Genomic DNA, 27,286 nt, shown 5'->3' on the forward strand with positions numbered 1-27,286 from the left:
AGTGCTCCGTAGCATGTGTAATGCCGGAGAGTTGGCCTTTGGATTTAACTTTCCCCCGAGGAAGGAAAGTATTAGGCGATATCTGAGAAGAACCACTGGCTTCAGTGGGATGAAGATAGGGCTGTTCGGGCGGCTTCATGGGATGAATAAAGATGTAGATAATTTAATGGAATGTTGGGCTGGATCAGTTTGGCTTGGATCAACTGCTCGCAGCCCTTTGGTCTTCAGTGAGCCCCTTTTCTAGCGAGATATCGTCAAGTTGGCCATGTACACCTCCACTGGCATATGGTTCACCGACCACCTCGTCGACATAAGGGTTGCAGCTTAGAGGGTTTAATGGGTTTTGTGATCCGCGTGAGTCCCGGGACCCCCCTTCGCTGCTGCAAGGAACGTGGACTGGTCGGGCTTTTGTACCAGCATATGACTTTCTGGTAGCGTTGCGATCAAACCTAAGACTCGGGATATACTTGGCAACAAGCGGTCGATAGAACGGAAGACAGGCGTTTATTGTGCCCAATTCTACTTCCAAGCCGCCAAAAGTTATATCCTTGATCATAGAATGTGAGTAATCGTTAACATTAAGTGTCAAGACAGCATATATTCGAAGGCCAGAGAAAATGCAAACACTAGCCAAGGGCGTCAGCATCACAGGGCTGCAGTCAACAGGAAAGGGGTGCATTGCACTTACACTAAGCCAACGCCAAATATACTACACAGTGCTACTCTCTTAGTCCTGTTCATCTGCAGTTTCCATAGCACGGGAATTGGAAGGAGGTATATGGACAAGTCGACGATCAAGTTGGTCACGGCCACTGCCAGATAGGCCTTTGTTGCATTGCCACACGTTCCATTTACCGATTTGTCCCAGGTATAGCTGAACGGACGGCAGAGCAAGAATGGTTCTAAGACTCCAGCCAGGTAGAGTGCTATAGTGATGATGCTCTCAATATAGACAGCTATTCTCATCGAGTGTTTTGAGCCAAATACTTTGTGATAGAAGGATAGGATGGAAAGTTTTGTGAAAGTCGTAGCCGTAGACCAAATTACAGGCCCTGCAACGAATGTCTAGCACATATCCCGAGGTAAATGAATGTCCTAAAACACGTAATGGGCTGCAGTAGGAAGCGGACTATCATGTTCATACCTTCAGTAACATCAGTAGCTGATGTTCATTCGCTTGGTACATGTGTAGACCTGCGCCGCCATCAATGACCGCTAGATAGTTGCAATAAAACGTTAGCAACCGTCATACTCGAGGTTTGGTATGCTTCATAACTTACCCACCATAGCGAGGACTGCCGTGCCAATAGTAAATATCTGGAGATAGCATTCGAAGCCATCATTAGCCATATATCGGTATATTTTAGGTGTAAGGTTTGCAGTCATACTAGACCTAGGACTATAAGATAATCACTCAAATAGTAGCTCCTGCCAATGACATTGATAGCGTAGAACCGGAGGATCACCGCGATGATTGCAAGAGTGGTAAATGTAGTATTGATAATGATGACTATCACTCCGCCAGGAGGGAACGCCATTTTAACGGTTTTCTGGTCAACGATAGGCTTCGGTAACCAGTAATATAGCCGTAGCGCCGTTGATACCAAGTATAAGACGCTACTCGATATCTTCTGGCCCTGACCTACTCCTCTAACCAGCAGGAATCAAGTAATATGTCGAATAGAGACGTGAGACCAGTAGAGGGATGACCATTGCGGCCTGCACTTTGTATGAGTCCGACACCATGCAGAATGCCGTTGTAGCGGTAGGGAAAAGATAACTAATAAGAGTGCTAAATAATTGGTAATCCTTCAATGTCTTTTAAAGGAAAGAAGACAACGAAATGTGATCCGTAGTATGGTTGTCTGTATGTATATATAGTTATCAAATCCGCTTTTTTCACAAGCTTCGGTCGTTTGGACTTGGTTCAACCTCCACGGACAAGAAAGTAGACTTAGCACTTAACTTTATATTATGCTTTGTCTTCTTTCTTCTAGACAAAGGAGAAGCCTTGCCATGCGCTTGGATGTGCCTGCTACTCGTGGCGTAAGGTGAGGGCTGGAGCTGCAGCTAGTCTTGTATACATTGACATGCGGGATCTCGGAGTAGCCAGATCCCCTTTTGAGGGCTATGAATGAAGAACGCTGCCAGAAAGGGAAAGCCGTATACACCTCCATGACCAGTCCGAGCGCCTTAGGTCAAGACCCTTTGTGCAGAAGAGTAACTTCGCCCTGGCACCGGCTGCGAGGAGAATTCCCAGATGCCCGCCAGGGGATGGAGGCAAAGGCATAAGGTCATACATTGCTGAGGTCATGGTATCTCGCCTCAAGGGGAATCGATTCTGGCTATCATGGGCTCCGTAGGTCTAAGGAACGGAACAAACCAGCCAAGTAGTTAACTAGCTGCACACAGGTTTTCGACCGTAAAAACCGTCGGTTCTCTCTTCTTTGTCTCTCTCGCCTACCTTTCCTTGATATCAGGACACCGTAAACCTTTACACAAGGTTAGACTTCAGACTTAATGAATGGATGGACCAGTCACCGTCGTACGTGGAAAACTCTGTAGGCTCATGAAGTCCAAAGGCGGTTAAACAGTTGACTAAATGGCCAACTGCCTCGATGGCCCAACTCGCCCTCTCCGCCCTCGCCGTCCCCAGCTCAACGGTTCCAAGGGTAAGCCGTTCTTCACAGCCTCATTCCGTCGGCTGGCTCGTTAAATATACGGGGAGGTTGGCCGTCAAGGTTAACTACAGCAATCATCACCGAAAGCTATCATCACAGGCCAGCCCTGGGGACCAGCGGTGGCAAAGCAGGAGTCATCAGGGCCAGCTCAGGAGACAATTTGTGGTGAGGCTCTCCGGGTCAGCCGGACATGGCAAGCCAGTTGGCTTCTCCAAGTCTAATGTATCCAAACCTGTTGTATTGATGAGGCGAAACGGCCGTTTGATGGCCTTAATTTCAACTTCGTCGACTGGTGATTGTAGAAGTATCCAAAATGACAAAAAAGTACTCTATGGATGGCCGGTATTATATTGCAGTATCCCAAATGTAAAAGCTGTGGTAATCAACTGGCTGATCAGTATTAGACCTAGTAGATGAGTGTCAATGCCGAATTATTGACCATGGCCGGCCAGGTTGTTCAACGCATCTCCGGAGACGCACATCCCTAGCCACTCGTCCTTTGGCGCCGCTCCAATCGACTTGTAGAATTTAATACTGGGCTCATTCCACTTCAAAACAGACCATTCAAGTCGCTTCCCCCCAATACGAATGACTTCTTCGGCGAGCGTCCGTAACAGCTTGAAGCCGTAACCTTTACCTCGATAAGCCGGCTGAACGTATAGATCCTCTAGATAGACGCCGGGCGCCGACCTCCACGTCGAGTAGTTGTAGAAGAAAAGTGCCATCCCCACGGGCTTCGGGCTGCTATCGGCTTCAGTGGCGGGTGGAATGATAAGGAACGTATAGACAGACCCTCGCTTGGGCGAGTCGAGGAACGAGAGTGTTTCCTTCAGCGAGGCGAGGGTAGCCTGGACTTCATGCTGTGCCTTTTCGTACTCAGCCAGCTCATTGATAAACTGCAGGATGATTGGGATGTCTGCTTAGCCGTCTGGTCAGAGCTATCCTCTCCGCCAAAGGAGCAAGCCAAAAGTGCGTTCGTACCGTCTTCAGTTGCAAGCCTTGTAGTTGGTTGATCAGACATGCTGACGGTTTGCTGCTCTGCCGTAGTTACTTGAGCACTTGTAAGTTAACCAAACCCCTTCCTTGTCTTCAAAGAGAATAATAGGTTTGGTGTCACTGAAAGAATCCCGAATGTTTGGGTTATATACACCAAATGACTGGTGGCAAACGCCCTTTATCGGCAACCAGATTCACGCCCTTTGACGGGGAATCCGAGGTTTGTTAAGACCGACCATTTTCTATATGGGGAACCGACTAGGTACCTAGGTACCATAGCGGAATATAGAGTTTGTGCGGCACAGAGAGACCCGACACGGTAACCCGCCTGTGATACGTATAAATAAAGAGGGACGGTATAGCAGTCGTTACTTTATTAAGAACGTTTACCGCCTCAGAACGTGTTTGAGCGGACACCCTCGGGCTACGGAAGATAGTAGTGCCGGAGAATATCATGTGATCTATCACGTGCCACACACTTCGCTTAAGCACGGCGCTTCTGCAGCTTCCAACAGCCGCCGTTTCCTTGCATGTTCGGTTCTACCATCATCTTCACCAAAACTGAGAACTCGACCTCCATTGGAACTCATCCATTGTCTCTCCTAAGAACTGCTTCCGCGACGTATGGATTCACTCACGGCTTCGCTCATCTCGGTACTTGGGCACAACCGGGCAAGCACCACTTCGTTTGTTATTTGACAAAGCTTAGGTAAAAGTCATTTGATTGCTGGGGTTGTGAGTATAGCTAATCATTATTTGAAAGATCAAAGTCAGCTTCTTGTACTACATAACTTCGCAGCATGGAGAGCCGAAACCTCTGGGTGGAGTTTGCGTCTCATCCCGGTGTTGTCCAGGGAGGCTTATATGCAGCGAACAATCTGACCCAACGCCAGCTCTTGAACATGCTTAATATCGCATTCAGTCCAAGAGGTGGCTTCGATGTATCTCGACGCGGTTCAACGACTCCACTGGCTGTGACAGATGACCTTGTTGAGCCTGGCTACTACGTTTTATCCTCAACTATTCCAGGACAAGATGTTACCCCAAGTGATGAGCGCTATTACCGACGGACTCTTTCACTTTACGATACAGGTAGAGATCACACTTTCCGACGTGATGTTAGGCAGCGAGATGGCCGCTGTGTTATTACTGGCTTAGTAAATGATGCTGCTGGCCTAGATTATTGGCTCGGTTTTGAGGCGGCCCATATCTTTCCTCTTGCTTTATCGATGATATTCACGAGCTGCGGATTTTCGAACGTTATTACAGATGAAAGAGGGGTGAACTCCCCTAGTAACGGCCTTTTGCTCCGGTCAGATATCCATCAGTTATGGGATGGGTATGATCTTGCGGTTAACCCTGACGATGATTACCGTGTTTATAGCTTTAAGGTGAATACGAGGAGGTACCATGGATCTACTCTCGATAATATCTGCCGCCAGCCAGGAGACGCGCACAGGGTGTCTGACGTTTTGTTACGTTGGCATTTTGAGCAGACAGTGCTCAGTAATGTTCGTGGTGCAGCTGAGCCAGCCTTAGAATTTGATTTTCCTCCTGGAAATGACATGATGGGCGAGATTCGCGAGGGGCCTCTTGCCGCGGAAAGGATGGAAGCTGAACTATTCGGTCGTTTGTATGGTTATTACCAAGGAGAAGAAGCTGCTTGACGCTATAGAGCAGTTTTTCTTTAGACACTTTGAAAGCTGATTCAACCTGACCGTGAAAATTCGTCTGCTGCACCCAGTTCGTCCATGACAAGGGCCTTGAGGATGGAGAATCGAATCAAGCGTTTAGACGGCGATGTTTCACCCTATGGATCTAGCGATGACGATAGCGGAGATGAAAGCTGCGGTTGAATGAAAACACACCGCGCATCAATACTAAGAAGAAGACGACGAGGCAGAAGACGAGGCGGAGCAAACAAATCCATAAAACGGTGTTTTTTCGGAAGTAGTTTCTCTGAGGAGCTCAGGAGTATGCCTGCTATCCTGTTAGTAATACAGACTGTGGCCGAAAATTTTACATCGTGTTAGTTAGTGAGCCAGGCTCCATCGAAAAAGATACTAGATTACAGCTGAGGCTACATTTATCGTGATGTTATTGCTGACATCCATTTCTGCTCGTCCGTTCTGCGTAGAGAGAAGTGGTTAGTTGGATATTCAGCTCGACGGTTGGAGAACAACTTACGGATCAAAATGTAACAGCATCCCTAGAACTGGAATCAGCTGCTTCTGGTGGTTTCGGTCTTTCTGCTCCAGAAATTGTAGTAGTACGTTTTTGAGGTAAACGTAGTCAATTGGAGTAGGTGTATCGTTCCGTGATATTGAGCCGTTTCGACCGCTGTTTGGGCCTGGAGGCGGAGATGTGACGCCACGCTGCCTGGCTGATTCAAGAGAGGAGCGTGGTGACCGGTTACCAGAGTCGATCCCGCGCTTGTTCGGCAGCTGGGAAGCTTTCAAATCGCTAGCGAGAGACTTGTTGGTTCGCTTGAGCTTCTCAAGGCGTTGGTTCGTTTCCTCAATAGACCGGTGAAGGGCGGTCTTCTCCTTTTCTAGGTCCTTTGCATGACGCTCGCTCTCATCGAGTGCATCCCGCAAATGTGACATGGCATCTTTAACCTCATTGAGCTCTTGGTTAGAGCGTTCAAGCTGTGATTCCAGCTCGACTCGTCGCCGTTTCCATTCCCTTTGTGCGTGTTCTACCTCGTCTTTGTCTTCTTCCATCCTCCTCAGGGCCTTCTCAGCATCTCTTGCCTTCGTCCTTAACTCCTCAATCTCCCTGGCTCTTCTTCGGTTTGCCGAGTTAGCCTCATCTTCGGCTCGGTCCCGTTCTTCGATAACGGCTTCAAGTCTCTCTTTGTGTTCTCGAACTTTAATGTCTGCCTTTATCTCAATGTCTGAGAGCATCCGCCTCATTGTTTCTCCTTCGCGAGACCTCTCGGAGAGTAGGCGATGCGCATCGGCAACCTCCTCTTCTAGACCCTCGCATCTTTCGGTTGTCTCTTTTACCTGCATTGCCATTTCCGATGCCTGGTCTCGCATGCTACTCATCAGGCCTTGAGCGCTGGAATACTGGGCTGTCTTTAGCTTGATGTCGTCACGTAGCTGTTCAATATCTCTGTTAAGTTGGGATATTTGTCCTTCAAGATCGCGAAGCTTAGACTGTGATACTTGGAGATCCTCTTCAGTTTTCGAGAGGTCTCGTAGAGTCTTCTCGTTTGCCTCGATTGCCTCTTGCTTCTTCCCTTCAGAGTAGCGCAGGTCGGCCTGCCCTATCTCGAGAGCTTGCTCTGCTTTTAGTCTTCCATTACTCTCTTGGCTGATCTTCTGGCGGAGCGTTTTAACCTCAGAGTCTTTTTCCTGGATAGAGGATTGTAGGCTCCTCATTTCTGACCGTAGATCCTCATGTTTCTGCTCCAGGTCTGATACTTGTGATGTCTTCGTCTTCAATTCTTCTTTCACTGTCTTGAGCTCTGCCGACTCGGCTCGCAAAGAGCGTAACTCGGGTTGTATCTTCTGCAGAGACTCTCGAAGATCGGAGACATCTTTGAACCTAGTAGCAGCAAGCTGTTGAGCAGCATTTAGGTCCGTCTCAAGGATCAGTGCTTTTGACTTCAGGTCCTCAAATTCCACTGACAAATCTTTATGAGCCTTCTCGGCATCAGATGATTGCGTAGAACTCAAGCGTAGACTAGCTATCTCCTTCTCAAATTCTGCAGCACGATGCTCAAGAGCAGATTTGCCTGCAAGCAACTCTTTGACTTTGTCCTTTGCCTCAACATGGTCCTGCCCAAGGCTTATAACTTCATCCTGAAGAGTCTCTATTTCCTCACGAAGGTTCTCCTCTCCCTTGAGCTTCAAGCAGAGGCGATCAATTGCGGCATCCTTCTCCGCGATCTCTACCTCCAGTTTTTGAATCTTAAGCTCAAGGTCGCTTATAGCGCTGGAGTTTGGCAGCGGTGTATTGGCATTTACCACTTCAGCAGGTTCATCAGGTTCCTGTTTGGTACCTTTCTTCTTCTTCTTGTTTTTCTTTTTTGAACTTGAAGGTGCGGCATTAGCGGCAGCAGGGGCAGTATTAGTAGCAGAGGGAATATCGGTGTCTCCGGCGGGTTTCAAATGACCAGTACCTGTGATGCTCTTTTCGATTTCTGCAAAATCAACATGTTCGCCTTGCACAATTCGCTCTCTGACGGATTTCCAGGTCTCATTATCATCAAGGCCCTTATCAATGAAGCTAACCACAGAACTGAGACAATTTGTTTCTGCTTCCTTTGTAGACAACTCTGCCTTTAAGGACGATACCGTGTCTTCGGCTTCCTTCAGTTGAGACTTCAGATTCGTTACAACGCCTTGTAGAATTTCCAACCGTTTGCCAGCGCCTTTATTGTTCTCCTGGCTCTGCTCTTGGACATTCAAATCTGATTTAACCTGGTTGATTTCTTCTTCTTTCACTTTGATCTGGGACCTCAGCTCATCCACCTCTGCAGTAGATTTGTCTAGGTTCGAGGAAACCGACTCTAGTTTAGACTCCAAAGACGTAATTTTTTCCTTGAAAGATGACTCCAGGCTCGCAAGCTTAGCTTCCTGGTGATCTTTACTCTCACGCAACCCACTAAGCTTGCGGGTGGCAGATTCCAGGCTGTGAACCATGCCCTCAGTTGACTCGCGAGCCACGGCGAGATCGTCTGTCAATGATTTCACCTGAGACTTGAGCCCAGTAATCTCCTTGTCACGAGCCTTGATCTCAGACTCTAACCGCGGTATCTCATTGTCGAAGGAAAAGAACTCTTCAGCTTCCTCAACTGGTGGCGGTGAAGAGACTGGTTTCGTCTTTGGAGAAAATATGGATAGGCCAGGGATAGAAGTTGTCATCGAAGACATCGAAGGTGCCGGTGATTTCTTTGGGTTATCCGAAGTTTCCCCTTCATGTGGACTAATCGGTGGAGGAGTCGGCGTAGCTTGCTCCTTATCCTCTGCCTGGGAGTCTCCGGTGGAATTCTTTCTATTCTTCAGCTTGGACACTTCATCCAAAGCTTCCTTTGCGGATTTCTCGGCATTTTCTACCTTGGCCTTGAACTCATCGCGCTCTGACGACACCCGCTTCAACTCTTCCACCACCATATCACCTTTTAATGAAATCTGGTTTAGATATTCGGTCAAGGCACGAGGATCTGTAATAGACGTGAGAGGTGTATTTTCACGAAGAGCAGTTTCGAACGGTTCGATAGTAAGGACTCGGGCGTGTGCGGCTCGATAAGCCTTGAGCAACTCTTCATGCGATTGTTAACTTCACAGGTCCTTAATCGTGGAATTCTACCTATACATACCTTGATACCTAGCTTCCAGCTTATCCAGCCTTCGCAGTCTGACTCGGATATCGGTGGGTAACTCATTCACGGATCCATCCTTCGACCCAGTTGTAGAGGTCTCCTTAGCATCTCCCTTCGCCTGCTGCCCTGAGCTTTCTGACCCAGCTTTCTCTGGCCCTTGATTAGATGAGGCGGCCTCTGTTGCCGACTCATCATCTCCAATAATGGTGTCACCATCGAACTCGGCTGGGTCTGGTCCGCGACATGGGATTCCAGAACCATCTTGCTTCACTCGGCTTGTTCGTTGAGAAGGGGATGCATTGTTGGACTTCCGGGCGGCTGAGTTCGAGCGGGACAGAGCCTCCTGACTGGCTCGCTGCCGGGCTTGTTCTTCGGCTATCCTAGCATCAATGGCACCGCGGATACGCTGGAAAGGAGTTGTGTCAGCCCAAGTCGCAGTTCCTAGTCGCAGCCGCATGAGCTCACCTGGAACATTGTGGAAGTCTGCTTGTAGCAGCGAGCTTCTTTGGTTTATCCAAAAGACGGTTACGTACAGATTATTCCGTACATTCAAATGTAGAACCCTCTATGAGTAGCTGTCAGATACTATAGAGCTGTATAACAATGGGCAAAGACTGGATGTTGAGATCGTGTTGAGCATCGGCACCCCCTAGCAACAACTATTTCGACGAAACAGTCGGCCCCCTGACGCTTGTAGAACTACTGCAGCCTTGCCAACCTGCAGACCAGCACACTCATACCCCTCAAATCGCAACCAAAAGTCTCTGTCGTACTCCTGGGTGTGAATGTAAATGTCGTTGTAGCTGTATCAATATTTACTTGCTTGCGGTTCTTCCTGTTGGAAAGCCAACACGCAGCATCGTCGTCGTGATTAGTCAGCCATACTCCAACTGGCTCTTCTTGATGCCAGCAAAGCCGGCGATGGGTTCTAAAACATTTAACACACAAGAGACGCTCAAGAGGACGGCGGTGCAGCGTTGGCCGGCGGTTTTGATATGCTGATATGAAGCAAGTTCACTGATACTGAATCACCATGGTGTCCCTCTGGCCATGGAGAGTAAGTGGTTTTCCCTCTGCTGTATATGGACCAGGTCTACAACAGCTAACGATGAGTTGATAGGGCCCTGATAACTCTCCAGCGTCGTTTGAGAAGACGCTCGCAGGACTGTCTGAGAAGATCGCACAGTCAAATGGCAGCTTAGAGGTCCACAGGCAGCGTGCTCGCCGGTTCAAAGCACTATGGACGCTATATACTACATTTGCATACATATTGTATGCACTCATTGCAGTACTGGTGCTAGGCTGGGAACAGTGGGGGCCTGTAGAGTACACAGCTCTCTCAGGTAGCCCAGTAGTGTATGTTACGTCCCGTTTTAAAAATTTGTCTCTGGTGTATCACTGCTGATTTTTCTGGTATTTAGAATTTACACAGTTCGGCGGATAGGCGCAGCATTCTTCCAATACCGAATCACGAAGACACAGAAATACCTAGAAGAACTGCAGAGGCAACGCGACGAGACTATCGAGAAGCTGAAAGAAGCCACGAAATATAACTCTACGCTGCAGTTACTTGAAAAATATGGCGCAGAGCCTCCGAAATCTACCTCTCCACAACAAGGTGCTGGCGTGGAAGGGATGAATCAGCATGGAGGCTCAAAACGCAATGGCCCCGGTTCTCGGACCTCTCTCCCATCCTCCGGACAAACAACTAGAATGACACCTCCTCCTACCGCTAATATTCGACGGCCACAACCTGGCGGGTCCCTCCCGTCCAGCCCTATGAGTCAAGGACATGGCCGGCCACCTGTGCCTACTCTATCAAATCCACCCAGTCCGGCTAGCTTACGGTTAGCACAAATGCAACAGCAGGTACCGCATCAACCTGTCGATGAGCCAGGTTTCCACCCCAGTGCTTTCCCTCCAACCCAGCATATTGAACCCCGTCAGCCTCAGTGGTATGACAGGATACTTGATGTTCTCCTCGGTGAAGATGAAACGCTTCCAAAAAACCGCCTGGCACTAATATGTGCCCACTGCCGTTTGGTCAACGGACAAGCTGCACCTGGTATTCGCACTTTAGAAGAAGTTGGCCGATGGCGCTGTGTTGGGTGTGGGGGGTGGAATGGTGAGGAGAAGAAGGCTACTGCTGCTCATGATATGCTTCGCAAAGAACATATCCGTAGTCGGAGTGAGAGTATGCCTCAGAGACCATCGCAGCCAGTGGTAGTGGTACAGCCCTCGACCCCCACAGATGCTGACAGCCCTGGGAACAAATTTGACCGCAAGATGAGCGTAAGTAGCGAGCCACATGCTGGGGTCGTTTTGTCTGCAGGTGAAGACGCAGACTGGAGTAGCGATGCAGAACCGGAACCAGGGCAAAAGGGCCCGTCAAATATCAAAGAGGAGCAGTCTAGCTAAAGGGCAGTCACATTATTACTGGCATCATGGTTGGAGTTGCAGTGGATTTATTGGTTATTATTACTATTATGTATTGATCGTAATTTCAATTTGCTGTAAACTACGTGCACTGAGGACTCAACATATAACAATTCTAGTATTATAAGGTCACGAAAACCAATAAATGATGTAATATTTTACAGTATCATGTTGATGCTCCGTAGGTGAATTGAATGCATAAGAATGATTTATTCCGTGTATTTGGGTATCGCAGGCTGGGTATAAATAATGATGCTGAAGAATGAAAAAAGAGTTGCCTCCCTGATTTGATCATAATAATAGAAAAGGTAACTTGGGTGTAAATGTATATATATCCCCGGCATATCTGCTGCCTTGGATCCTTAAATACTTGCACGTCTTGGTGCCATGGTTCTCCGCATATTTTTCTTCTCTTCGGTCTCCTCTGGCATTGGCAGGGACCCTTCTTTCCTGAGCTTCTCTAGGAATCCCTTTCCATACTGGTAGCCTACTTGGTATATTTCATCAAATTTGCTAAATTCCAGGGTCCCGTAGCAGTCAATTGGCGGGCGCATATAAAGACAGCCTGGGGTGTTTTTCGCCCGCTGAAGTGCGTCCACGGACGAGACATAGGCAAGACGGGCTTGTATCTCGGATAGCGTAGGCGGGTTAGGAACGCCCGTGAATGGATTCCATCTGTTGAGAACTGTCCAAAACCCAGAGAGCGAGTCGCCGTATACCTGTGGCGTGTTGTCATCGATGGCACCCACGTCGACAGCAAATATCACATCCGCACCTAGAGATTTCATGCGTGAAACGGTCAAGTTGTCCACGTATCCACCGTCGAGAAGCAAGCTACCTTCGTCGCAGAGCGGCGGAAGGAGGCCTGCTAGTGACATTGATGCACGTACATAGCGCCATACATAGCCGGAAGAATGATAATCTGATCTAGACTGGCTGATATTTGTGGTGTTACAGTAGAACTCAAGCCACGAATCTTCAATCTGGCTGTCAGTGAACGCCTTGAAAAGCCCACGGTTGAACTCGTGGCCGGTTGTGTAGGAGACGGATGGGTATGTAAGATCCAGTGCAAAACGCCAGATACTGCCCATCTTGGCTGCGAATTTCTTTGCTCGGCCATACATAGGCACCACATCTGCATCCCGGGCGTAGAGCGCACCAATAAATGCACCAATCGATGTGCCGCCTACTATATCAATTGGAATTCCAGCTTCCTCCAAGGCCGTGATAACCCCTATATGGGCAATCCCACGAGCTCCGCCACCTCCGAGAACCAAACCAACTGACTTGCCGCATAATCTACGTGCTAGCCGGTGGAAATCGCCCTTGAACGGTGTCGTTGCCGAATATAAAGGCTCCTGGCGGATCCTTCGGGAGGTATACTTTTGTATTTCAGCCTGGATAACCTGCACACGTTGTTTAAGAACGGTGCCAAATCTTTTGATTTGTGGCAGGGCGGGTTCAGGGGTAGCACGATATGTCATCTGAATATGATGATGTCCCCCGTTAATCCACATGCGGTTTTTAAGCCATTGTCTTGTAAGACCAGGCGGTGAGTATCGTTCTGCATGCAACAGAACTAGCTCCTTTCTTGCTGTCGTCTTCATCCCTAAGAGAAAGCGTTCGTATTCGCCGATACTGGGTGAGCCCCCAGCAACGCCAACTAGAAGAATGCAGTCGGCCTGGCTAATGCAGGTTTGCGTCCATGGGGCGTTGACACTGGTATCAGCTACATATATAAGCATACCATAGCGCTCTTCAAGATCAGCGAGATATTGTGAAAGCTTTAGCTTGCCCATTCGGTTAAATGCATGGCGTCCTAGATGATTAAAGATATCCGCCTGATGTAAAGAGGCGACCCCGTCGGGAACTCCTATCTGGTTGAATGCGCTAAGAAGGCGGCTTGCGAACTCTACAACTGGTATCCCTGATGTCACCGGAAGGATTGCGACTGTCCTTAGATTTAATGTCGATGTAAGGCTGCTTGCTTCGTCATGAGCGTTTTCACCCCCAGTTTCAAGTAGCTTGGTGTTGATGAGGTGCTTCATACGCTGAGCAACCAGCTTCGATACCTGTATAGTTATTCCAGGATGCTCCTGTGCAAGGCTATTGAAAAGTGAGCGCGGAAATTTCGCTAGTTCTGTATCCCGTATGGCATGTAGAGTGGCAGGACGAGTTGTTTCAGTCAGAACTTCGAGCTCGCCCACACTTTCGCCCTGTCCATGCTCGCCAACAACGCTTACTTTGTTATCACCAGATTCAAGAACTGATCGTAGACGTCCATTCAGAACTATGTAGATAGAATCACTCTCATCCCCTTGATGATAGATGACCTGGCCGGCGCTGACCTGAACCCATTCCAGGGCAAAATCTATATGTAGCAGCAGACGAGGGAGGACATCGGTTAGTCGTTTTGCCATTGAGAGAAGAACGAGAGGGTACCGATCAGCAATTCTTTCAAGACATATCCGCGGTAGAAAGCCGACATACACGTCCGTCTTTGCGGTGACATCGGTGAAAGACCGATATGAAGTTATGGAGCCGATGTACCCCTCTAAATCACCTGGCTTGACCATGTATAGCGACCGACGGGAGGCTTTCTTCCTCTGATTTTGTGTAGACGCCTTACTCTGGGGCATTCCTGGAGGTCTTCGAAGAGGCAGTAATGGTTCCGTGGGGTGGATGCCACGCTTGGATGGACCTATCAGATCTTCTCCCTTGTCATTGACTGGGATACCAACATCCAAAAACCCATCAATAACATAGTATAAGCCTGGATTGCGCTCTCCCTGCTCTACTAAAACCGACCCCTTGGGGAAATAGACTATCTCGATCTCATTGCTCAGTTCAGCCTTCAGGTTGGCTATCGGTGGCGTCCCGCCCGTGCTTGTAACAGAAATGCTCATCTGAGATTCCGAATCACCATCCCCAAACGCCTCATACGGGTCTATGTAGCCAAACGCATTGTTAAACACTGCTTTTTGCTTCCGTGAGTCGTATGAAACCAGATGCGGAGAGCCATCGGCTGACCCAAAGCCTTTGGGAAGAGGAAGAGCTTCCTGGGTAGTTGCTGTCAGCCCTAGCGCCTTCACCATGCAGTCGAGTATCGATTCACGGAAAGCACTATCTTCGTTGACATGGACGGTGGCCGGAGAGTTAAAGAGGGAGTTTCCCGGGGAGCTGGAATCAGGGGAAGCATGCATCGGAGTTTTCATCCCAGGATTTGAGCTTGAGTCGTGAAAAGTGCTTCGTGCGGCAAGTCGGCGGTCGTTGCCATAGCGTGGACCAAATCTAGATAGCTGAATAGTGGAAAGTAAATCTCCCGGACTAATACCTGAGGCCTCTCTATCCATGATAGGGGGGCTCGGGGAGGCTGCCGCCTGACCATTTGCGGCAGACACCTTGGCCCGTAATGAAGCATCTTTGCGCAGAGAGCTACTTGACCTCCGCCTATTACTGACACCCGGGTTATGTAGAGCAATTCCCTTCGAGCCTTCTTCGGGCCCAAGACGCTGCACTGCTCTCTGGAACTTCTGTTTGAGTCTATCCAGTGGAGCTCCACGGAGATCATTGGGCAAATCAAAAGAAGTGAATTTGTTCATTTTCTTCTCTATACTCAAGACATCTGTTGTGAGGCCAAGATATGAATGAGCCGTGGCAAATGTCACACGTTGCAGTCTAGTCAGAATGACTTGTATAATATGCGCTGTGGCACGGGGATACAGTCGAGTAAGGCGGCGGAATGCACTGGCTGGGATGATGGCAATGGTGGTATCTACCACAGCGCGGGCAACTATGTCTGGATGAATGGAGTTGGTTCTTGAGCGTCTAGGAATACGCCGATTCTGTGCCGAGGAAGTTGGTGGGGTGTGGGCGGTAGAGAAATGAGCAGAGGAAGTGGTATCATCTAGTGTCATGGGTGGGACTGTAGGAAGACGTCCGCCGTTGGATTGGAGGGATATGTCGCGGTGGTGATGGTTGCGGTCTTGGAAGGAAGATCGAGGACTACTAGCGGCAAACGGTGTAGGGCTCACAGGGCTGGACGAACTAGGCTCTCCCCCCTCCTGATAGCGGAGCTTCACATCCTCGCTGAATAGAGATAGTATGGAGAAAAGAGAGGACATGGATGCGCCATTCTTCACCTCGGTCAACAATTGATACCCTTGGTGGTGGCGGTGCTGCTCGTCATCTTCTTCCATCGAATCTTCTACAGAGCTCTCTCCATCCTTACCACGCTCCCTAGCCGACTTGACGAATATCTGTACAAGGCCATCAACCACAAGGCAGAAACCCTTCTCCTCTTCTAGCAAGAGGGTCTCGCCCGCAATAAGCTTCCGCGTCTGCATCGTTCTGGTTAACTCATGGAAAACCGGTCGCTCCAGGTAACCGAAGACCTTTATGGCACTCAAAAATTCATCTAAATAATTGGCTAGGCCCGGCTTTGAGTCTCCCTCTTGGGTGTCCGGAAAAAGATCTATCTGAGGTTCCTGCCGCTGAGGTTCCGGCGGAAGGTGGGCGTACATATTCAGGAATCGATAGCGGATAAACCAGCTAATGGTCGAGACGAGGAAGAGGGTTATTAAGAGTCTAAGTCAAACGTTAGCCATCAAGTCGTACGCGTGTATCTGATAATGTCGGGAAACCGGGTACATACAAGGTCGTGAAATTCATCGTGAAGGTCAAGCTCATGGAGAAGAGGGTGAACAGAGCTGTCGGCACGGTGATAGTGGTAAAAGTGATGACCGAATAGAGCAGCCCCGGTAGGACCTGGACAAAGAAGAGGAAGATGGTGCCAGCGAAATCGGCCATTGTGTACTGCGAGTACGCCGGATGTTGCGGACAGGAGGGGAGGCACGAGGAGGTGAGTTGCTCAAGCTCGAGCTGGCGGGGTGAGGCCGCGGTAGCCATGGTTAAATCCGGGCAAGCCTGGGGAAAGATAAAGGCGCGATTGGCGCTGGACTCTATGTTGCTCTTTTCACGGACGAACTACCCGTTTTCACTCCTTGATAGGCCTCTCCTCTCCGCGCGACAGGTGCAGGAACGTGGGTGGATCGCTGGTCAAGCCAATTAGTAACGGCATATTTACTTGTGAACGGGGGCAGCAAGTGACAACCTTGCAACCTACCCTTGCCTCCGAAACAAGCTTGGGGTCGGCTGAGCCAAACCATCGACGAGAAGAGCTTTTCTTCACTGTTTGAGGCTCTTGGTGGCGGCGGCTCAAGATGAGAAAATGCAGAAAAAGAACGAAAGGAGAGAAAGAAGAAAAGACAGAAGAATAATTAAGGTTGACGGGAAGCTTCCGCTACAGTGATTGATTATATAAGCTCAAAAACGCACCGACCAACCTTTCTTTTCTTCAACGACGTCATCTCTGGCCTTTTATTCAATAGAAACGCAGTTCACGATCGGCTAGTTTGCGGCAGGCAGGCCGAGTTCTGGAGGGGTTCTGGAAAAAGCAGTATCTGACCTGGTCCTGGTCCTGGCCGTTTTGGAATTCCCTCATCCTAGTGCAATCACTAGTTAGTGGATATGCCTGGCAACTAAATACCATAACCCCAGCGAGTACTCCGCACTTTATATACAATTCATGAAGGCCAAGTTTATTGACGCAACTCTTGATTTTCTCTACTGCGCTAGTACGAGGGAATAGATGGCATTAGAATGACTACCGCGAAGGATTTGTGTTGATAACATCACTGTATGCGGCAAGTTGAAAATGAAGGTCCAACTTGTTTGTATTGGAGACGACTGCTGATTTTTCTGGCCACCAGTGCACAGTATATAGGTATATCAAGCTGAATATAATGCAGTCTAGCATTTGAACCCTCCATCCGTGACTCAACCATTAAATTACTGTCTTTGGGCTATTCTATACGCAGATAACCGTTACAATAGTTTGTTCATTCGGAAAGCTTAACGCCGAACCCTAGCCGGCAACCGAAACACATTCCTATTGGCTGATATCTGCTGACATCAGAACTGACTAACTAACTAGTTAAGTGACTAGCTGTGTTAGTCAGCTCTTTTTCTCATCGCTGCCCAACATCAAAGTTTGGCACCGAAAAGCAACTCTTGATACATTGTCGGTGATGAACAGGAAAGGGGGCTTTTTTGTCTAGCTAACTAAGAGAATCAACTAGCCAACTGTTTGTTAACTATTCCAACTAGTTAACACACTGTCGTCTGTCGATATGGGTTCTGAGCCTGTTCAACCACCAACGTTGCCCGCCGCTACGGGCAACTCAGGCTCTCAGTCGTACTTGATTATTGGTGCTGGTTGCTTTGGTGCCTCAACTGCGCTACACCTTGCTCGCTCTGATCCTTCATTAGCCTCTAAAATTACTTTGGTGGACCGTACTCCTTTCCCTTGCTCATCAGCAGCAGCCCATGACCTAAACAAGATCATTCGCGCAGAATATACTGATCCGTTTTATATGCGCCTCGCTATAGAAGCCATGGAACTGTGGAAATCCGATCCTATATTTAGCCCTTACTTTCACCAGGTAGGCTTGCTGTTACCCACAAAATTGGAGCAGGCGAATAAAATTGTGGAAAATTATACCAGTATTGCCTCGCAGCCTGCTCCCATTGAGTTAATTGAACCAGACGCTGCCAAGGACAGGTTTGGCGGCATTTTTCGCGATGCATGCCTGGACAATGTGGAAACTTGTCTGTTCAGCCCAGAGGCAGGGTGGGGAGACGCAGAGAGTGCACTCCGAAATGTGATTAAGTCTGCTGTCTCGTTGGGTGTGAAATATGCCCCTCTAGAAGTTGATAAGCTACTGTTTAATGAAACGGGGCACTGTCTTGGGGCACGAACAGTCACAGGAATCGATCTGCATGCACGGCATGTCATCCTCTGCACTGGAGCGAATACTGCTCAGCTATTAGCCAATAGTGATCCAGATAAACCAGCCCTACATGTCGGAGACAGGATGGTTGCTGCTGCAGCAATCATGGGTGCTTATCGTGTTCCTACGGAACAGATGAGAAAGTTTGATTTTGCACCCATTGTAGTGAACCCTGTTGGGACCACACCTGGTTTGTCCTGTCCCTAGCCTCTTGAAGCTGACCTGGATTGCTTGATTTTAATCATGCGTAGGAGAGAGTATCCCTCCTGGATCGGCCGGACTGCTCAAATGTACCCATGAACTAAGTTTCACCAATATGGTTCACCACGATAACTTGCATCGGCGCATTTCTACTCCACCGGATGGCCCAGCTTCTAGCACATGGACTCCGCATGTCCCATCCCAGCTGAAAAACGAGGTTAAAAATGTCAAGGATATGCTTTATGGGGAACATGTTGGAAGCCTTGTTCCTGAGTTCTACCGCATGTGTTGGTACGGTCTCTCGTTCTACTCCATGCAGAGTAAGCGGCTAACCCTTAGCAGGGATGCGGTAACTCCGAACCAAGATTTTATTATCTGCGCCCATCCTCATTCGCGGAATCTTTATATTGCAAGTGGAGGATCATTTCATGCATGGAAATTTATGACTAATATTGGGGGATACGTCGAAAAGATGATTAGGGGGAAGTTGGAGCCTGATATGGCTAAAAGATGGGCATGGGATAGGGCCAATGATGGAGGTGCATGTGCCATTTATCTACCCTCAAGAGACTTACAAGGAATATTGTAGATATTGGTTACTGGTCAATGAGAAGCCCTGTTCAACGGGATATCTACAATGTACTGCAGCATAATTCGAAGAGAGGCTCATGGCACGCATAAACCAGACTGCGGACTTCTGACAGCTCCACGGCTCATCCGATGACCTTCGATACGTGCAAATATTCTATACATAGTTCTCTCGCTTCAGCCATAAGCACAAGCCACTAGTTACTGTTCTATTTTCAGTTGTTATCTTGGTCCTGCCCATCGCCAATTATGTAAATGTACGTAAACGTAAAAAAAGGGATCCTTTCGTTGGGATCTGGGGCTTCGGTGTCCACCGTGAGTATTACTCATGTCCGGCCCACTAGTCGGCTTGAACGAGAGATGACATGCATAAAAAGATGTATCGCTAACCATGCAACGGGGTGGTAACAGGGATTCTTCCGCTTAACAGCCGCATCTCTCGTACACACGAACAGGGGTTACGAAGGGCTCGTGATAAGCAGGGAAGGGCCTGGGGCTCTCGACCACTACTGAATCGACAGTGGCTCCTTTCCCGGAAGACGGGCGTAAGCGCAAAAGGGCTGTTGATGAGTAAACTGAATTCCAAGGCAGTGAAGGCTCCCCTTCTGCCTCACCTTTATCAGTTTCACGCTAAACGCCCGAAGCCTAGTAAACGCAGGCTCTCCAATCATATTTCAAGGCGGCGAAGGCGGCCTCAATGCAGAGCTCTGCTCAGGCATGTTTTCAGTGCAAATCATTGTAATAATATACTTAAAACATGACAAGGAGAGGCGCGGAGATGCAAAAAGACTAGTTCCTTCTCCTTCGCCTTACCCCTAGATCCTGCTAAAGGCTTCCACAATGGTCATCTGGGTCTTTATGCCTTGCATTGTGGCTCAAGCGATCAGTGCTAAACAGCCGCCTAAATGGAGGTCGGTAGGATATAAAAGAGGTCAAAAATCTCCTAATTATCTCTGTATAATGTCGATTGCTATACTCACCACGATTTGTATTGATCTATGTTAATTCGCGTTGAATCCTATTAATTTAAATCAAGAGGACTCCTTTCAAAAGATCTATAGCATTGCCAATCCAGCTGCTCGAAAGAGAAAGACAAGCAATTGCCCGACTGTGTTCAATATGCCTTCTTTTTTCCCTCTCAAGGTAGGAGTCCTATATCCTATATATGAGCCTGCTTTGCTTCTCCTCAAATACCCAGGCTAACAGATATGTTGTATGACATATATAGGACACCCGCACGATCATGTGTGAGGCAGGGACAGTTATCGACATTGGAGGTGGCCGTCTGGAACGATCACTTAAGGAGTTAACAGAATATCAATTCCTGGGCTCAAACGATGGGAATCCCCGCGACCTGCCAACAGGACTGTTCTATAACACTAGGGGGTTGCAGATTTGGGGCGACATCACCCGTTTGCCAGAGTACCGCCAGACCCAGGATGAAATAGACCTTCTGAACTTGTTCAAAGGCCAGGTAGCAGACTGGATAGTTGAGGGATGCACGATCATTGACATGGGTAGCGGGTATGTTTTCATTGCATTCTTTTTTTGATCATAGTATCTTCGTGAATAAAATGGTAACATTTCGTTCTTAAAGGGACACTCGGAAGGTACTGCCTCTCCTAGAACACCTTGAGCAGCTGAGGGTGGAGGTGCAATATTTTGCTCTTGATCTTTCCAAGCAGGCATTGGAAAAGACAATGAAGCAGCTTGTCCCCGAATTCCATTATGTCCGATGCTTTGGTCTTTGGGGCGCCTTCAGCGACGGTCTGAATTGGTTAAGGGCTGTCAAGTCTCCCAAACTCATCCTTTCCCTGGGGTCCATGTTCGGGAACGACGAGTTTTCTCTCGCAGTCTCTAGGCTAGAAGAGTGGAAACAGGTCATGGGCCCCGGCGATCTCATGTTGCTAGGGTTGGACGCCTGCCAATACCTTCCAGAACTGTGGAACTCGTACCACGATCCTGACCGAGTTTGGGACAGCTTCATTAAAAACGGGCTAGAATACTCAAACGAGGTTTTGGGGTGTGAATGGTATAGAGAAGAAGACTGGGAGATTTCTGGCCGCATCGATAGATCGCCGGACACTGTCCACCGGTTTTCCATCATCGCTCGGCGGGACGTACACTGCCACCCGCTTGGCATGCACTTCTCCGCGGGCGAGCGTGTCGACTTTTTCGAGGCGTGGAAGTACGGGCCAGAGAGGATGCGAAGCCAGTTCAAGCTGGCCGGCTTCGACGAGGTAGAGAGGTGGCAGGCCCCCGGCAGCCGCCCGTTCTGTACGTGATTCCATGGAGTTGCAGTGCCATGCGGACCCCCCTTGCTAACTCGTTCCTGCTAACTAAATGTAGACGAATACCTTCTTGTGAATGCCGACTTCATTCAGTGCTAGCTAGCGACCGCGACCACCAAATCCCGCCCTTCCAGTTACCTCGTGCCAACACCCGACCGGCCTTGTATCTAGCTGTCTTCTCCTTTGCGCTTCCTTTAGTGGTGTTTTGATGCTTCGCCTCACATTTTTTTCTTGTGGTAATTCAACATTCTGAGCGTTGTTTGTCTTACTGTTGGCTTGATATAGAACTATAGCAGCATCCTTCGCGTAGTATTGATTTTGTATTTAGAAAGACGCTGGCCGTTGAACAATCATAGCTGAATTGCTCTGAACATGTCGCAAGTTTGTTAATTTTCGATTCAACGAGACGAATGAATGTGGGCTTGACTTCAAATAACCGCGAAACGGTTTAAATTAACCAGTTAATCAACGTCAACAGAATGTCCAATCAATGAAGTTACATCACTATCAACAATGGTGTCAACTGGGTGATCCTACGAGCGAGGTCAAAAGCAGAGATAGCATTGTGGCCAATCATTGATGCGGTTAGTCAAGGTGACCTGGGGCTGAGTAGTCACGTGTTTTATGATTACTGATTGCTTGGGCCCAGGCATTTTTACTCAATTTTTATTCAACGACGTTATTTCAGAAGAATATGATTGTACGGGTAACAGAACCCAGATTGCATTCGGAGATGTTCTGCGAAACTACGTTTTTATAAAAGGTAAAATTTATCCTTTCTTTGTCGTTTTCCTGTCCGGGACTAGCAAGGTGGAAGAACAACCCGAGGTGCCATGATGATTTGCCCACAATAATAAGGACTATATTTAACAAATATCTACATTATCCGGAGAGCGCTTTAACAGCAGCATTATGTTAAACTAACATAACCTACTGTCGCGATTAGATGATTGACCATATCTTCCCACCAGGGGGCCCTTTTATGCACTGGTACACTCTCATCGAAGATGTGGCTAACCCCAACCCCACCGCTATCCATCCAAACCCACATGGCCTGTACTGCCGCCCACACTGGTGGAACGCTCTGAAAAGCCAGAGTTAGTTTATCAATTGATGCTTCTTCACATATTGGGAGGTGTGGGAAGGATTGGAAACTGGGTAGTATAGGAAAACATCGGGGCTTCGGAGATGGCATACCGATCTGCATTTTCCTTTTAGGCCTACTGTTGTAAACCACTCCTCGGCTATCATCCTGTCCTTCTTCTCTATTGAAACGAGGGACGCGATGAAAATAGGACAGAAGGGAGCCTGAGAGGTGAATAAACTCCCCGAATAAGGCATCCGGGTGACACACTTCCATAAAGTTTTGGCGGTTCTCTGGACGTCTGGGTGATGGCGAGGTTTTCTATATTCATTTTCAGCCCTTATCCTATTAGAGGTAAATCGGGTTAACAGCAGTCTCACCTCAAAAGCCGGCAATGAAGGTATATTTGGGCAGCAGCAACCCAGGTTTCCCCGGTCAGCTCAGTCACTTTTGCGGCAGTCGTTACTTTGCCATTTGCGTCTCGATCGCATGATTGGAGCAGCTCCTCGGCATTTGGATACCCACTAGAAAGTTCTGACCATTGATGGAATGTTTTTAGCCCATCGCTGATCACTTTTGCTGCATAGATAGGCGCCATTGAGGAATCCTAAAAAGGGCGTCAGATACGAATTAGGGGGCAAGGTGTGCCAGCAGAATATATACACACATGCAGTATATTAACGTGGTGACTTACCTCTTTCACTAAGATAGATAGATATGTGATCTGCGAGATTATATGAAGTAATTTCGGACAAAGACCTGTACCGCCGTGGATCTTCCAACTCTCCTTCTGTGTTCCCGCGAGGAGCCAACCATAAGCATTCGGGTTTCCCCTGCACGCTAAGGGAGTCACAAGCTCGCTGAGAATGCATGCAAGAGCTACCCAGTTTGCATACCCGTGTCTTGCGGCACTATACTGGGTGTTGTCAGGCTGCCAATATCTATATCCAGGGTCCGAGTTGTCCAGTATAGATTTGGCTAACCTAGCAGCCAATATCCAGTTCGGTTCAGCATTGTTTATGCGCAACTCCCAGTTTACACACTAAGGTTGCATTGATTTTCCGTTAACTTTTGCTCTGCGAATCTAGAGAGATAGTGGGCGCCGGGATAAAAATGCTTGATAACTCACATCATCTACTAGCAGCAACATGATGGCGGCAACGAGGTTGTCACCCTGGCCAATGGCTTGGTTTTGCCTGCTTCTTAGGGCGACGCTTATCATCTCTTTGGCTTTATCGTAATGATAGTTGACACGGTCCCGAAGGTTTCGTTGCGGGTTATAATCGAGCAAATAGCTACCGCTTAAAGCTACCACGGCGTGCTTTACACATTGATCATGTTGGGCCATGGCTAATATTTCTTTTATCCAGAAATTGGTTCCAGTGAGAAGAGTTCTTCCGGAACAAAATGCCGCTTGGTCTATCCTCATTTTGGTCAATGAATATTCCTTGATAGCCGAAGATATTCATGAGATTGGGGATTGGGGTAAGCATACAAAATTTCAGGCACTGCCCGTCAAGCTGATCCTCAGGAAAGGCGCTATGCATGCCTACAGCTGGAGGTATGGTGGAGAGCATTAGTGGAAAGGCCCCATTAACTTGACGTGAATATGTTCCTGCATGTAGCTGAATTGCTGTTCGGTTGTTGGAGCAACCACGCTTAACGCTTGAGTGGTTCTGGTCATTATGCTGGCTTTTAGGTGCTCGAAGCTTTACTTTTATATAACTGCTAATTTCTCCGTCCATCGGTGGTATAATAATATTTCTGGAAAACCTATGTCTTCTGTCCTGATTGCGTGCAAAGGGATTCATAAGTTCTAGCTCAACTTTGCGGTTGGCGGCCATTGCCATAGAGGGGAGGGCTACAGGAGGACCTAGGAATGGTTGGTGCTCCATGGTACCACTGAAGCTGAACGCATGGCTATTGTTGGGGTCGGTTATCGTGGCGAAATATAGTTCTTCTGATTAGTTAGTTAGTGACGATGGAAAAACTGGTGGAACCGTCTTACCTGAAGTTAGAGTAAAGTCGCTTTGGTCAGGCTCCCGGAATGCAGCGTTGCTAATAAGTCTGTACCTAGGAGCAGCTTCCTGTATCCTTTTTGTGATATTAGACGCCGGCTTCGCGCTCCTTCCCCCAAGGTCCTGTTCAACTAACCCCATTAGAGTTTGCGAGTTGTAAAATATTGAATTCGGCGGATCGAAATAGCTGGTAAACTGCCTCTGTTGTGGATCCATGGATTCGTCACACCAACCACGCTTCTTGGCAAGGGACATGATTCTCCCCTTCGTATCGCAGGAATACAACCGATAATCAAGGCTTCACTCTAGTTTTCCACAAATTCTGGATGGGATGGCAAAGGATTCATGAAGGACACCAGAAGGAGGCGGATGAGGTGGAAAGAGCAAAGCCGCAAGCGCGCATTTTAGATGCGGCTGAACCGAGACTATTTATTCTGCCAGCGCCCCCGCTATGCCTTACTCGGAAAGCGGTGAAAGGCCCGTCCCGGATTGGAGTGCACGAGCCGCATCACGTGTATAATTAGTCATCACGCTTATGTCACGTGAAGTTTGCAAATCACGTAAAAAAAAGGCGCCGAAAAGAATCGACGAAAGTCACAGCAATCAGGCTTTGATAATGACAATATTATTGGAGCCAATAATACGCCGGGAAAAGAGAGCCAGACAAGGAAGAAGACGGATGCTAAACAAGCTGTGAGAGAGATAGGGACTCATGCAAGAACGCCAGACTGGCTCTAACAAGGGGCCTCGCTAAAAACACGATGCTGCAGTAATCTCTCTCCCTGCGCATCACTAAGCCTCCTCACCACTCAAATTGGTTAACTGAGTGACTGGGATCCTCTGATCTTGCCCACTGCGCCCAGGTTTCAATCTCTGCTCTCTGAAGCAGGACGCAAGGCTGAGTGACACTGCCTTGCCAGATGCCCGCCTGACATCCATATCCTGTCCGATCTTATATCCATTTAACCAGGAGAGGAAGCGAAATTCATAGCAGACCTGGTCGCACGCAGACTGTATTCATGACCAGGCTGGGCTTCATATTGGTCTTCTACCTTTCATCCAATCCCGCACGGCATTCTTGTAGGAGGCCATTTCTTCCATCCCACTCATATTGCTTAACCCTTACCCCCTAACTGTCTGCCGAACACGGGTGGAGAGGTATATTCCGAGAACGCCTACAGCGTGAAAGCCGCCCAGTGATGCTGTTTCTCTAAGCCGATGCATGCAAGATATGACTGCCATGCCGTCCAACGATCTTCCAGCAAACATCCTTCTGTCACGTTCTCAGCCTCTAAGCCCATGGCTTCAAGAGATCATCCGAACAAAGCTTAGCGAGCTAAACTTGTCCGATACTAACGACAATGAGCCCAAAGATGCCGCTGTTTCTGATGTAGGGCTTAGATCACGCCCTTTATCGACGCCCGGAGATAGCGGCTCTTGGGAAATCTTACAACAGCCTTCCGGTTCCACGCCTGCGCCTTCAAACCAGGCAGATGAAAAGTCCGTGCACGCTTCAAGCTGCAGATTAGTCGAGATTGGGGAGTTTCTTGTTGATTTGACGACTTTAACATCGAAGATAGCCTCTGCCTTGGTTGAGGCAGAAGATATAAAAACTTATATCGAGGCTCACATCCAACAATTAAATAAGATGCATCATCTTTCCGATATGGATATGGTTACATATATGAGTGAGAAGGAACGTGATCTCAAGTGAGTATCATTGAGCGTTTTCGTTTTTTGCCTAAGCACCACACCGCCCCCCAACAGCTCCAGCATTTGATATATTTGGTATGCTGCGCTCTTTGGGTATTTATGGGAATTCACGGTCACATAACTATCTCCCTCCTGGGTAACCACGGAAGGCTTACGATGGCGCACAGTCTACTTGCAACCAAACTTGAGGAAATGGCGAATGAGACTTCTATGGTTTGGAAGCGAAGCCCCAACCCGCCCTATCCCATGGGTGATCTACCACAGGCAACATCAACTGTGTTGGTTTCGCGCAGAACAAACAACAACTCCGCAAGTGTTAGTCAGATTAAGCCGAACAGTGCAATGGGCCCGGACTTCGCCTCAGAATCGCCTGCGGCTTCCTGGAGTTCGAGCACGAATAATGCAGCTGAAGAAACAGGCTTTCCTATGTCAATGGAAGCATTCCAAAGCATCTACCCTAACCTTAACAGGCGCGGGGTGGGTAACTGGGTATGCCCGTATGGCGAAAAATGTACCAAGGGCGGAGTCCGCGATGGGGAGGTAGTGATATTTGGGCGGAATTCTTCCTTTAAGTAAGTACCAAAGACCTAGCAGATCCTACTCCCCTTGCTGTATTTTAATTCCACTGGGGAAAGCTTTCCTGTCTCTATAACTGACGAGGTTTCCAGGGCACACTTGCAAAAGCATGAGAAAGCGTTCAAGTGCACTATACCTGGGTGTAAAAATACCGCTGGTTTTGCCAGGATTGACCAATTGAGGAGACATAAGATTGAGGTTCATCATTTAAAGCCCGAAGAGGTTGACCATGGAAAATGAAGTATACTAGTTATCCCGTTCCGTTTTCGGTTTCTTGTTGTGACAGTGAGCACCCATAACGTTAGAGATTACCTTATCTTTCGACATTTAGTTTGTTTCTTACTGTCATTCCTTCTAGCAAATAGTGAATCTGCATACCTGTCTGATGGTACCCCTACCTTTCACAGTTTCAAAAACACTTTGAGTTCTCTGAGGCTGTGCATACAGTATATACTTCAACCCTTTTCTCATAGCATAAAAAGAGAGAGCAGTTGATAAAGTTTCGCTGTATTTATCGAG

The 27,286-nt window shown here is 48.3% G+C and overlaps 10 protein-coding genes across 10 annotated transcripts; 5 read left to right on the forward strand and 5 right to left on the reverse strand.

The window, feature by feature from the left end:
* Positions 1 to 199: 199 nt before the first annotated feature.
* MGYG_08456 (integral membrane protein) lies at positions 200 to 1,538 on the reverse strand (the record flags this gene model as incomplete). The annotated part of the gene is made up of 5 exons (XM_003169503.1): positions 200 to 626; positions 689 to 1,065; positions 1,145 to 1,215; positions 1,281 to 1,317; positions 1,389 to 1,538. The coding sequence occupies 5 exons, from the start codon at positions 1,536 to 1,538 to the stop codon at positions 200 to 202; spliced, it is 1,062 nt and encodes a 353-aa protein (XP_003169551.1).
* Positions 1,539 to 3,112: 1,574 nt separating this feature from the next.
* Positions 3,113 to 3,702, reverse strand: MGYG_08457 (N-acetyltransferase ats1; the record flags this gene model as incomplete). Its single annotated transcript, XM_003169504.1, has 2 exons — positions 3,113 to 3,597; positions 3,663 to 3,702. The coding sequence occupies 2 exons, from the start codon at positions 3,700 to 3,702 to the stop codon at positions 3,113 to 3,115; spliced, it is 525 nt and encodes a 174-aa protein (XP_003169552.1).
* Positions 3,703 to 4,477: 775 nt separating this feature from the next.
* MGYG_08458 (hypothetical protein) lies at positions 4,478 to 5,344 on the forward strand (the record flags this gene model as incomplete). The annotated part of the gene is made up of 1 exon (XM_003169505.1): positions 4,478 to 5,344. One exon carries the CDS (start codon positions 4,478 to 4,480, stop codon positions 5,342 to 5,344), a length of 867 nt encoding a protein of 288 aa, XP_003169553.1.
* Positions 5,345 to 5,763: 419 nt separating this feature from the next.
* Positions 5,764 to 9,483, reverse strand: MGYG_08459 (viral A-type inclusion protein repeat protein; the record flags this gene model as incomplete). The annotated part of the gene is made up of 4 exons (XM_003169506.1): positions 5,764 to 5,806; positions 5,865 to 8,949; positions 9,007 to 9,415; positions 9,475 to 9,483. 4 exons carry the CDS (start codon positions 9,481 to 9,483, stop codon positions 5,764 to 5,766), a joined length of 3,546 nt encoding a protein of 1,181 aa, XP_003169554.1.
* A 559-nt stretch (positions 9,484 to 10,042) lies between these two features.
* MGYG_08460 (hypothetical protein) lies at positions 10,043 to 11,427 on the forward strand (the record flags this gene model as incomplete). The annotated part of the gene is made up of 3 exons (XM_003169507.1): positions 10,043 to 10,066; positions 10,130 to 10,365; positions 10,431 to 11,427. 3 exons carry the CDS (start codon positions 10,043 to 10,045, stop codon positions 11,425 to 11,427), a joined length of 1,257 nt encoding a protein of 418 aa, XP_003169555.1.
* A 380-nt stretch (positions 11,428 to 11,807) lies between these two features.
* On the reverse strand, positions 11,808 to 16,353 carry MGYG_08461 (swiss cheese; the record flags this gene model as incomplete). Its single annotated transcript, XM_003169508.1, has 2 exons — positions 11,808 to 16,032; positions 16,100 to 16,353. The coding sequence occupies 2 exons, from the start codon at positions 16,351 to 16,353 to the stop codon at positions 11,808 to 11,810; spliced, it is 4,479 nt and encodes a 1,492-aa protein (XP_003169556.1).
* Positions 16,354 to 17,636: 1,283 nt separating this feature from the next.
* Positions 17,637 to 19,086, forward strand: MGYG_08462 (sarcosine oxidase; the record flags this gene model as incomplete). Its single annotated transcript, XM_003169509.1, has 3 exons — positions 17,637 to 18,486; positions 18,548 to 18,788; positions 18,840 to 19,086. 3 exons carry the CDS (start codon positions 17,637 to 17,639, stop codon positions 19,084 to 19,086), a joined length of 1,338 nt encoding a protein of 445 aa, XP_003169557.1.
* Positions 19,087 to 20,204: 1,118 nt separating this feature from the next.
* MGYG_08463 (DUF323 domain-containing protein) lies at positions 20,205 to 21,370 on the forward strand (the record flags this gene model as incomplete). The annotated part of the gene is made up of 3 exons (XM_003169510.1): positions 20,205 to 20,228; positions 20,314 to 20,609; positions 20,683 to 21,370. 3 exons carry the CDS (start codon positions 20,205 to 20,207, stop codon positions 21,368 to 21,370), a joined length of 1,008 nt encoding a protein of 335 aa, XP_003169558.1.
* Positions 21,371 to 22,474: 1,104 nt separating this feature from the next.
* On the reverse strand, positions 22,475 to 24,733 carry MGYG_08464 (hypothetical protein; the record flags this gene model as incomplete). The annotated part of the gene is made up of 8 exons (XM_003169511.1): positions 22,475 to 22,805; positions 22,841 to 23,067; positions 23,155 to 23,371; positions 23,444 to 23,502; positions 23,590 to 23,810; positions 23,956 to 24,417; positions 24,469 to 24,554; positions 24,615 to 24,733. 8 exons carry the CDS (start codon positions 24,731 to 24,733, stop codon positions 22,475 to 22,477), a joined length of 1,722 nt encoding a protein of 573 aa, XP_003169559.1.
* A 985-nt stretch (positions 24,734 to 25,718) lies between these two features.
* Positions 25,719 to 27,007, forward strand: MGYG_09195 (hypothetical protein; the record flags this gene model as incomplete). The annotated part of the gene is made up of 3 exons (XM_003169512.1): positions 25,719 to 26,188; positions 26,359 to 26,763; positions 26,860 to 27,007. The coding sequence occupies 3 exons, from the start codon at positions 25,719 to 25,721 to the stop codon at positions 27,005 to 27,007; spliced, it is 1,023 nt and encodes a 340-aa protein (XP_003169560.1).
* Between the last annotated feature and the right edge of the window lie 279 nt (positions 27,008 to 27,286).

This window comes from Nannizzia gypsea, genomic scaffold (assembly GCF_000150975.2).
Source record: "Nannizzia gypsea CBS 118893 supercont1.9 genomic scaffold, whole genome shotgun sequence".
Taxonomy (NCBI): Eukaryota; Fungi; Ascomycota; class Eurotiomycetes; order Onygenales; family Arthrodermataceae; genus Nannizzia; species Nannizzia gypsea.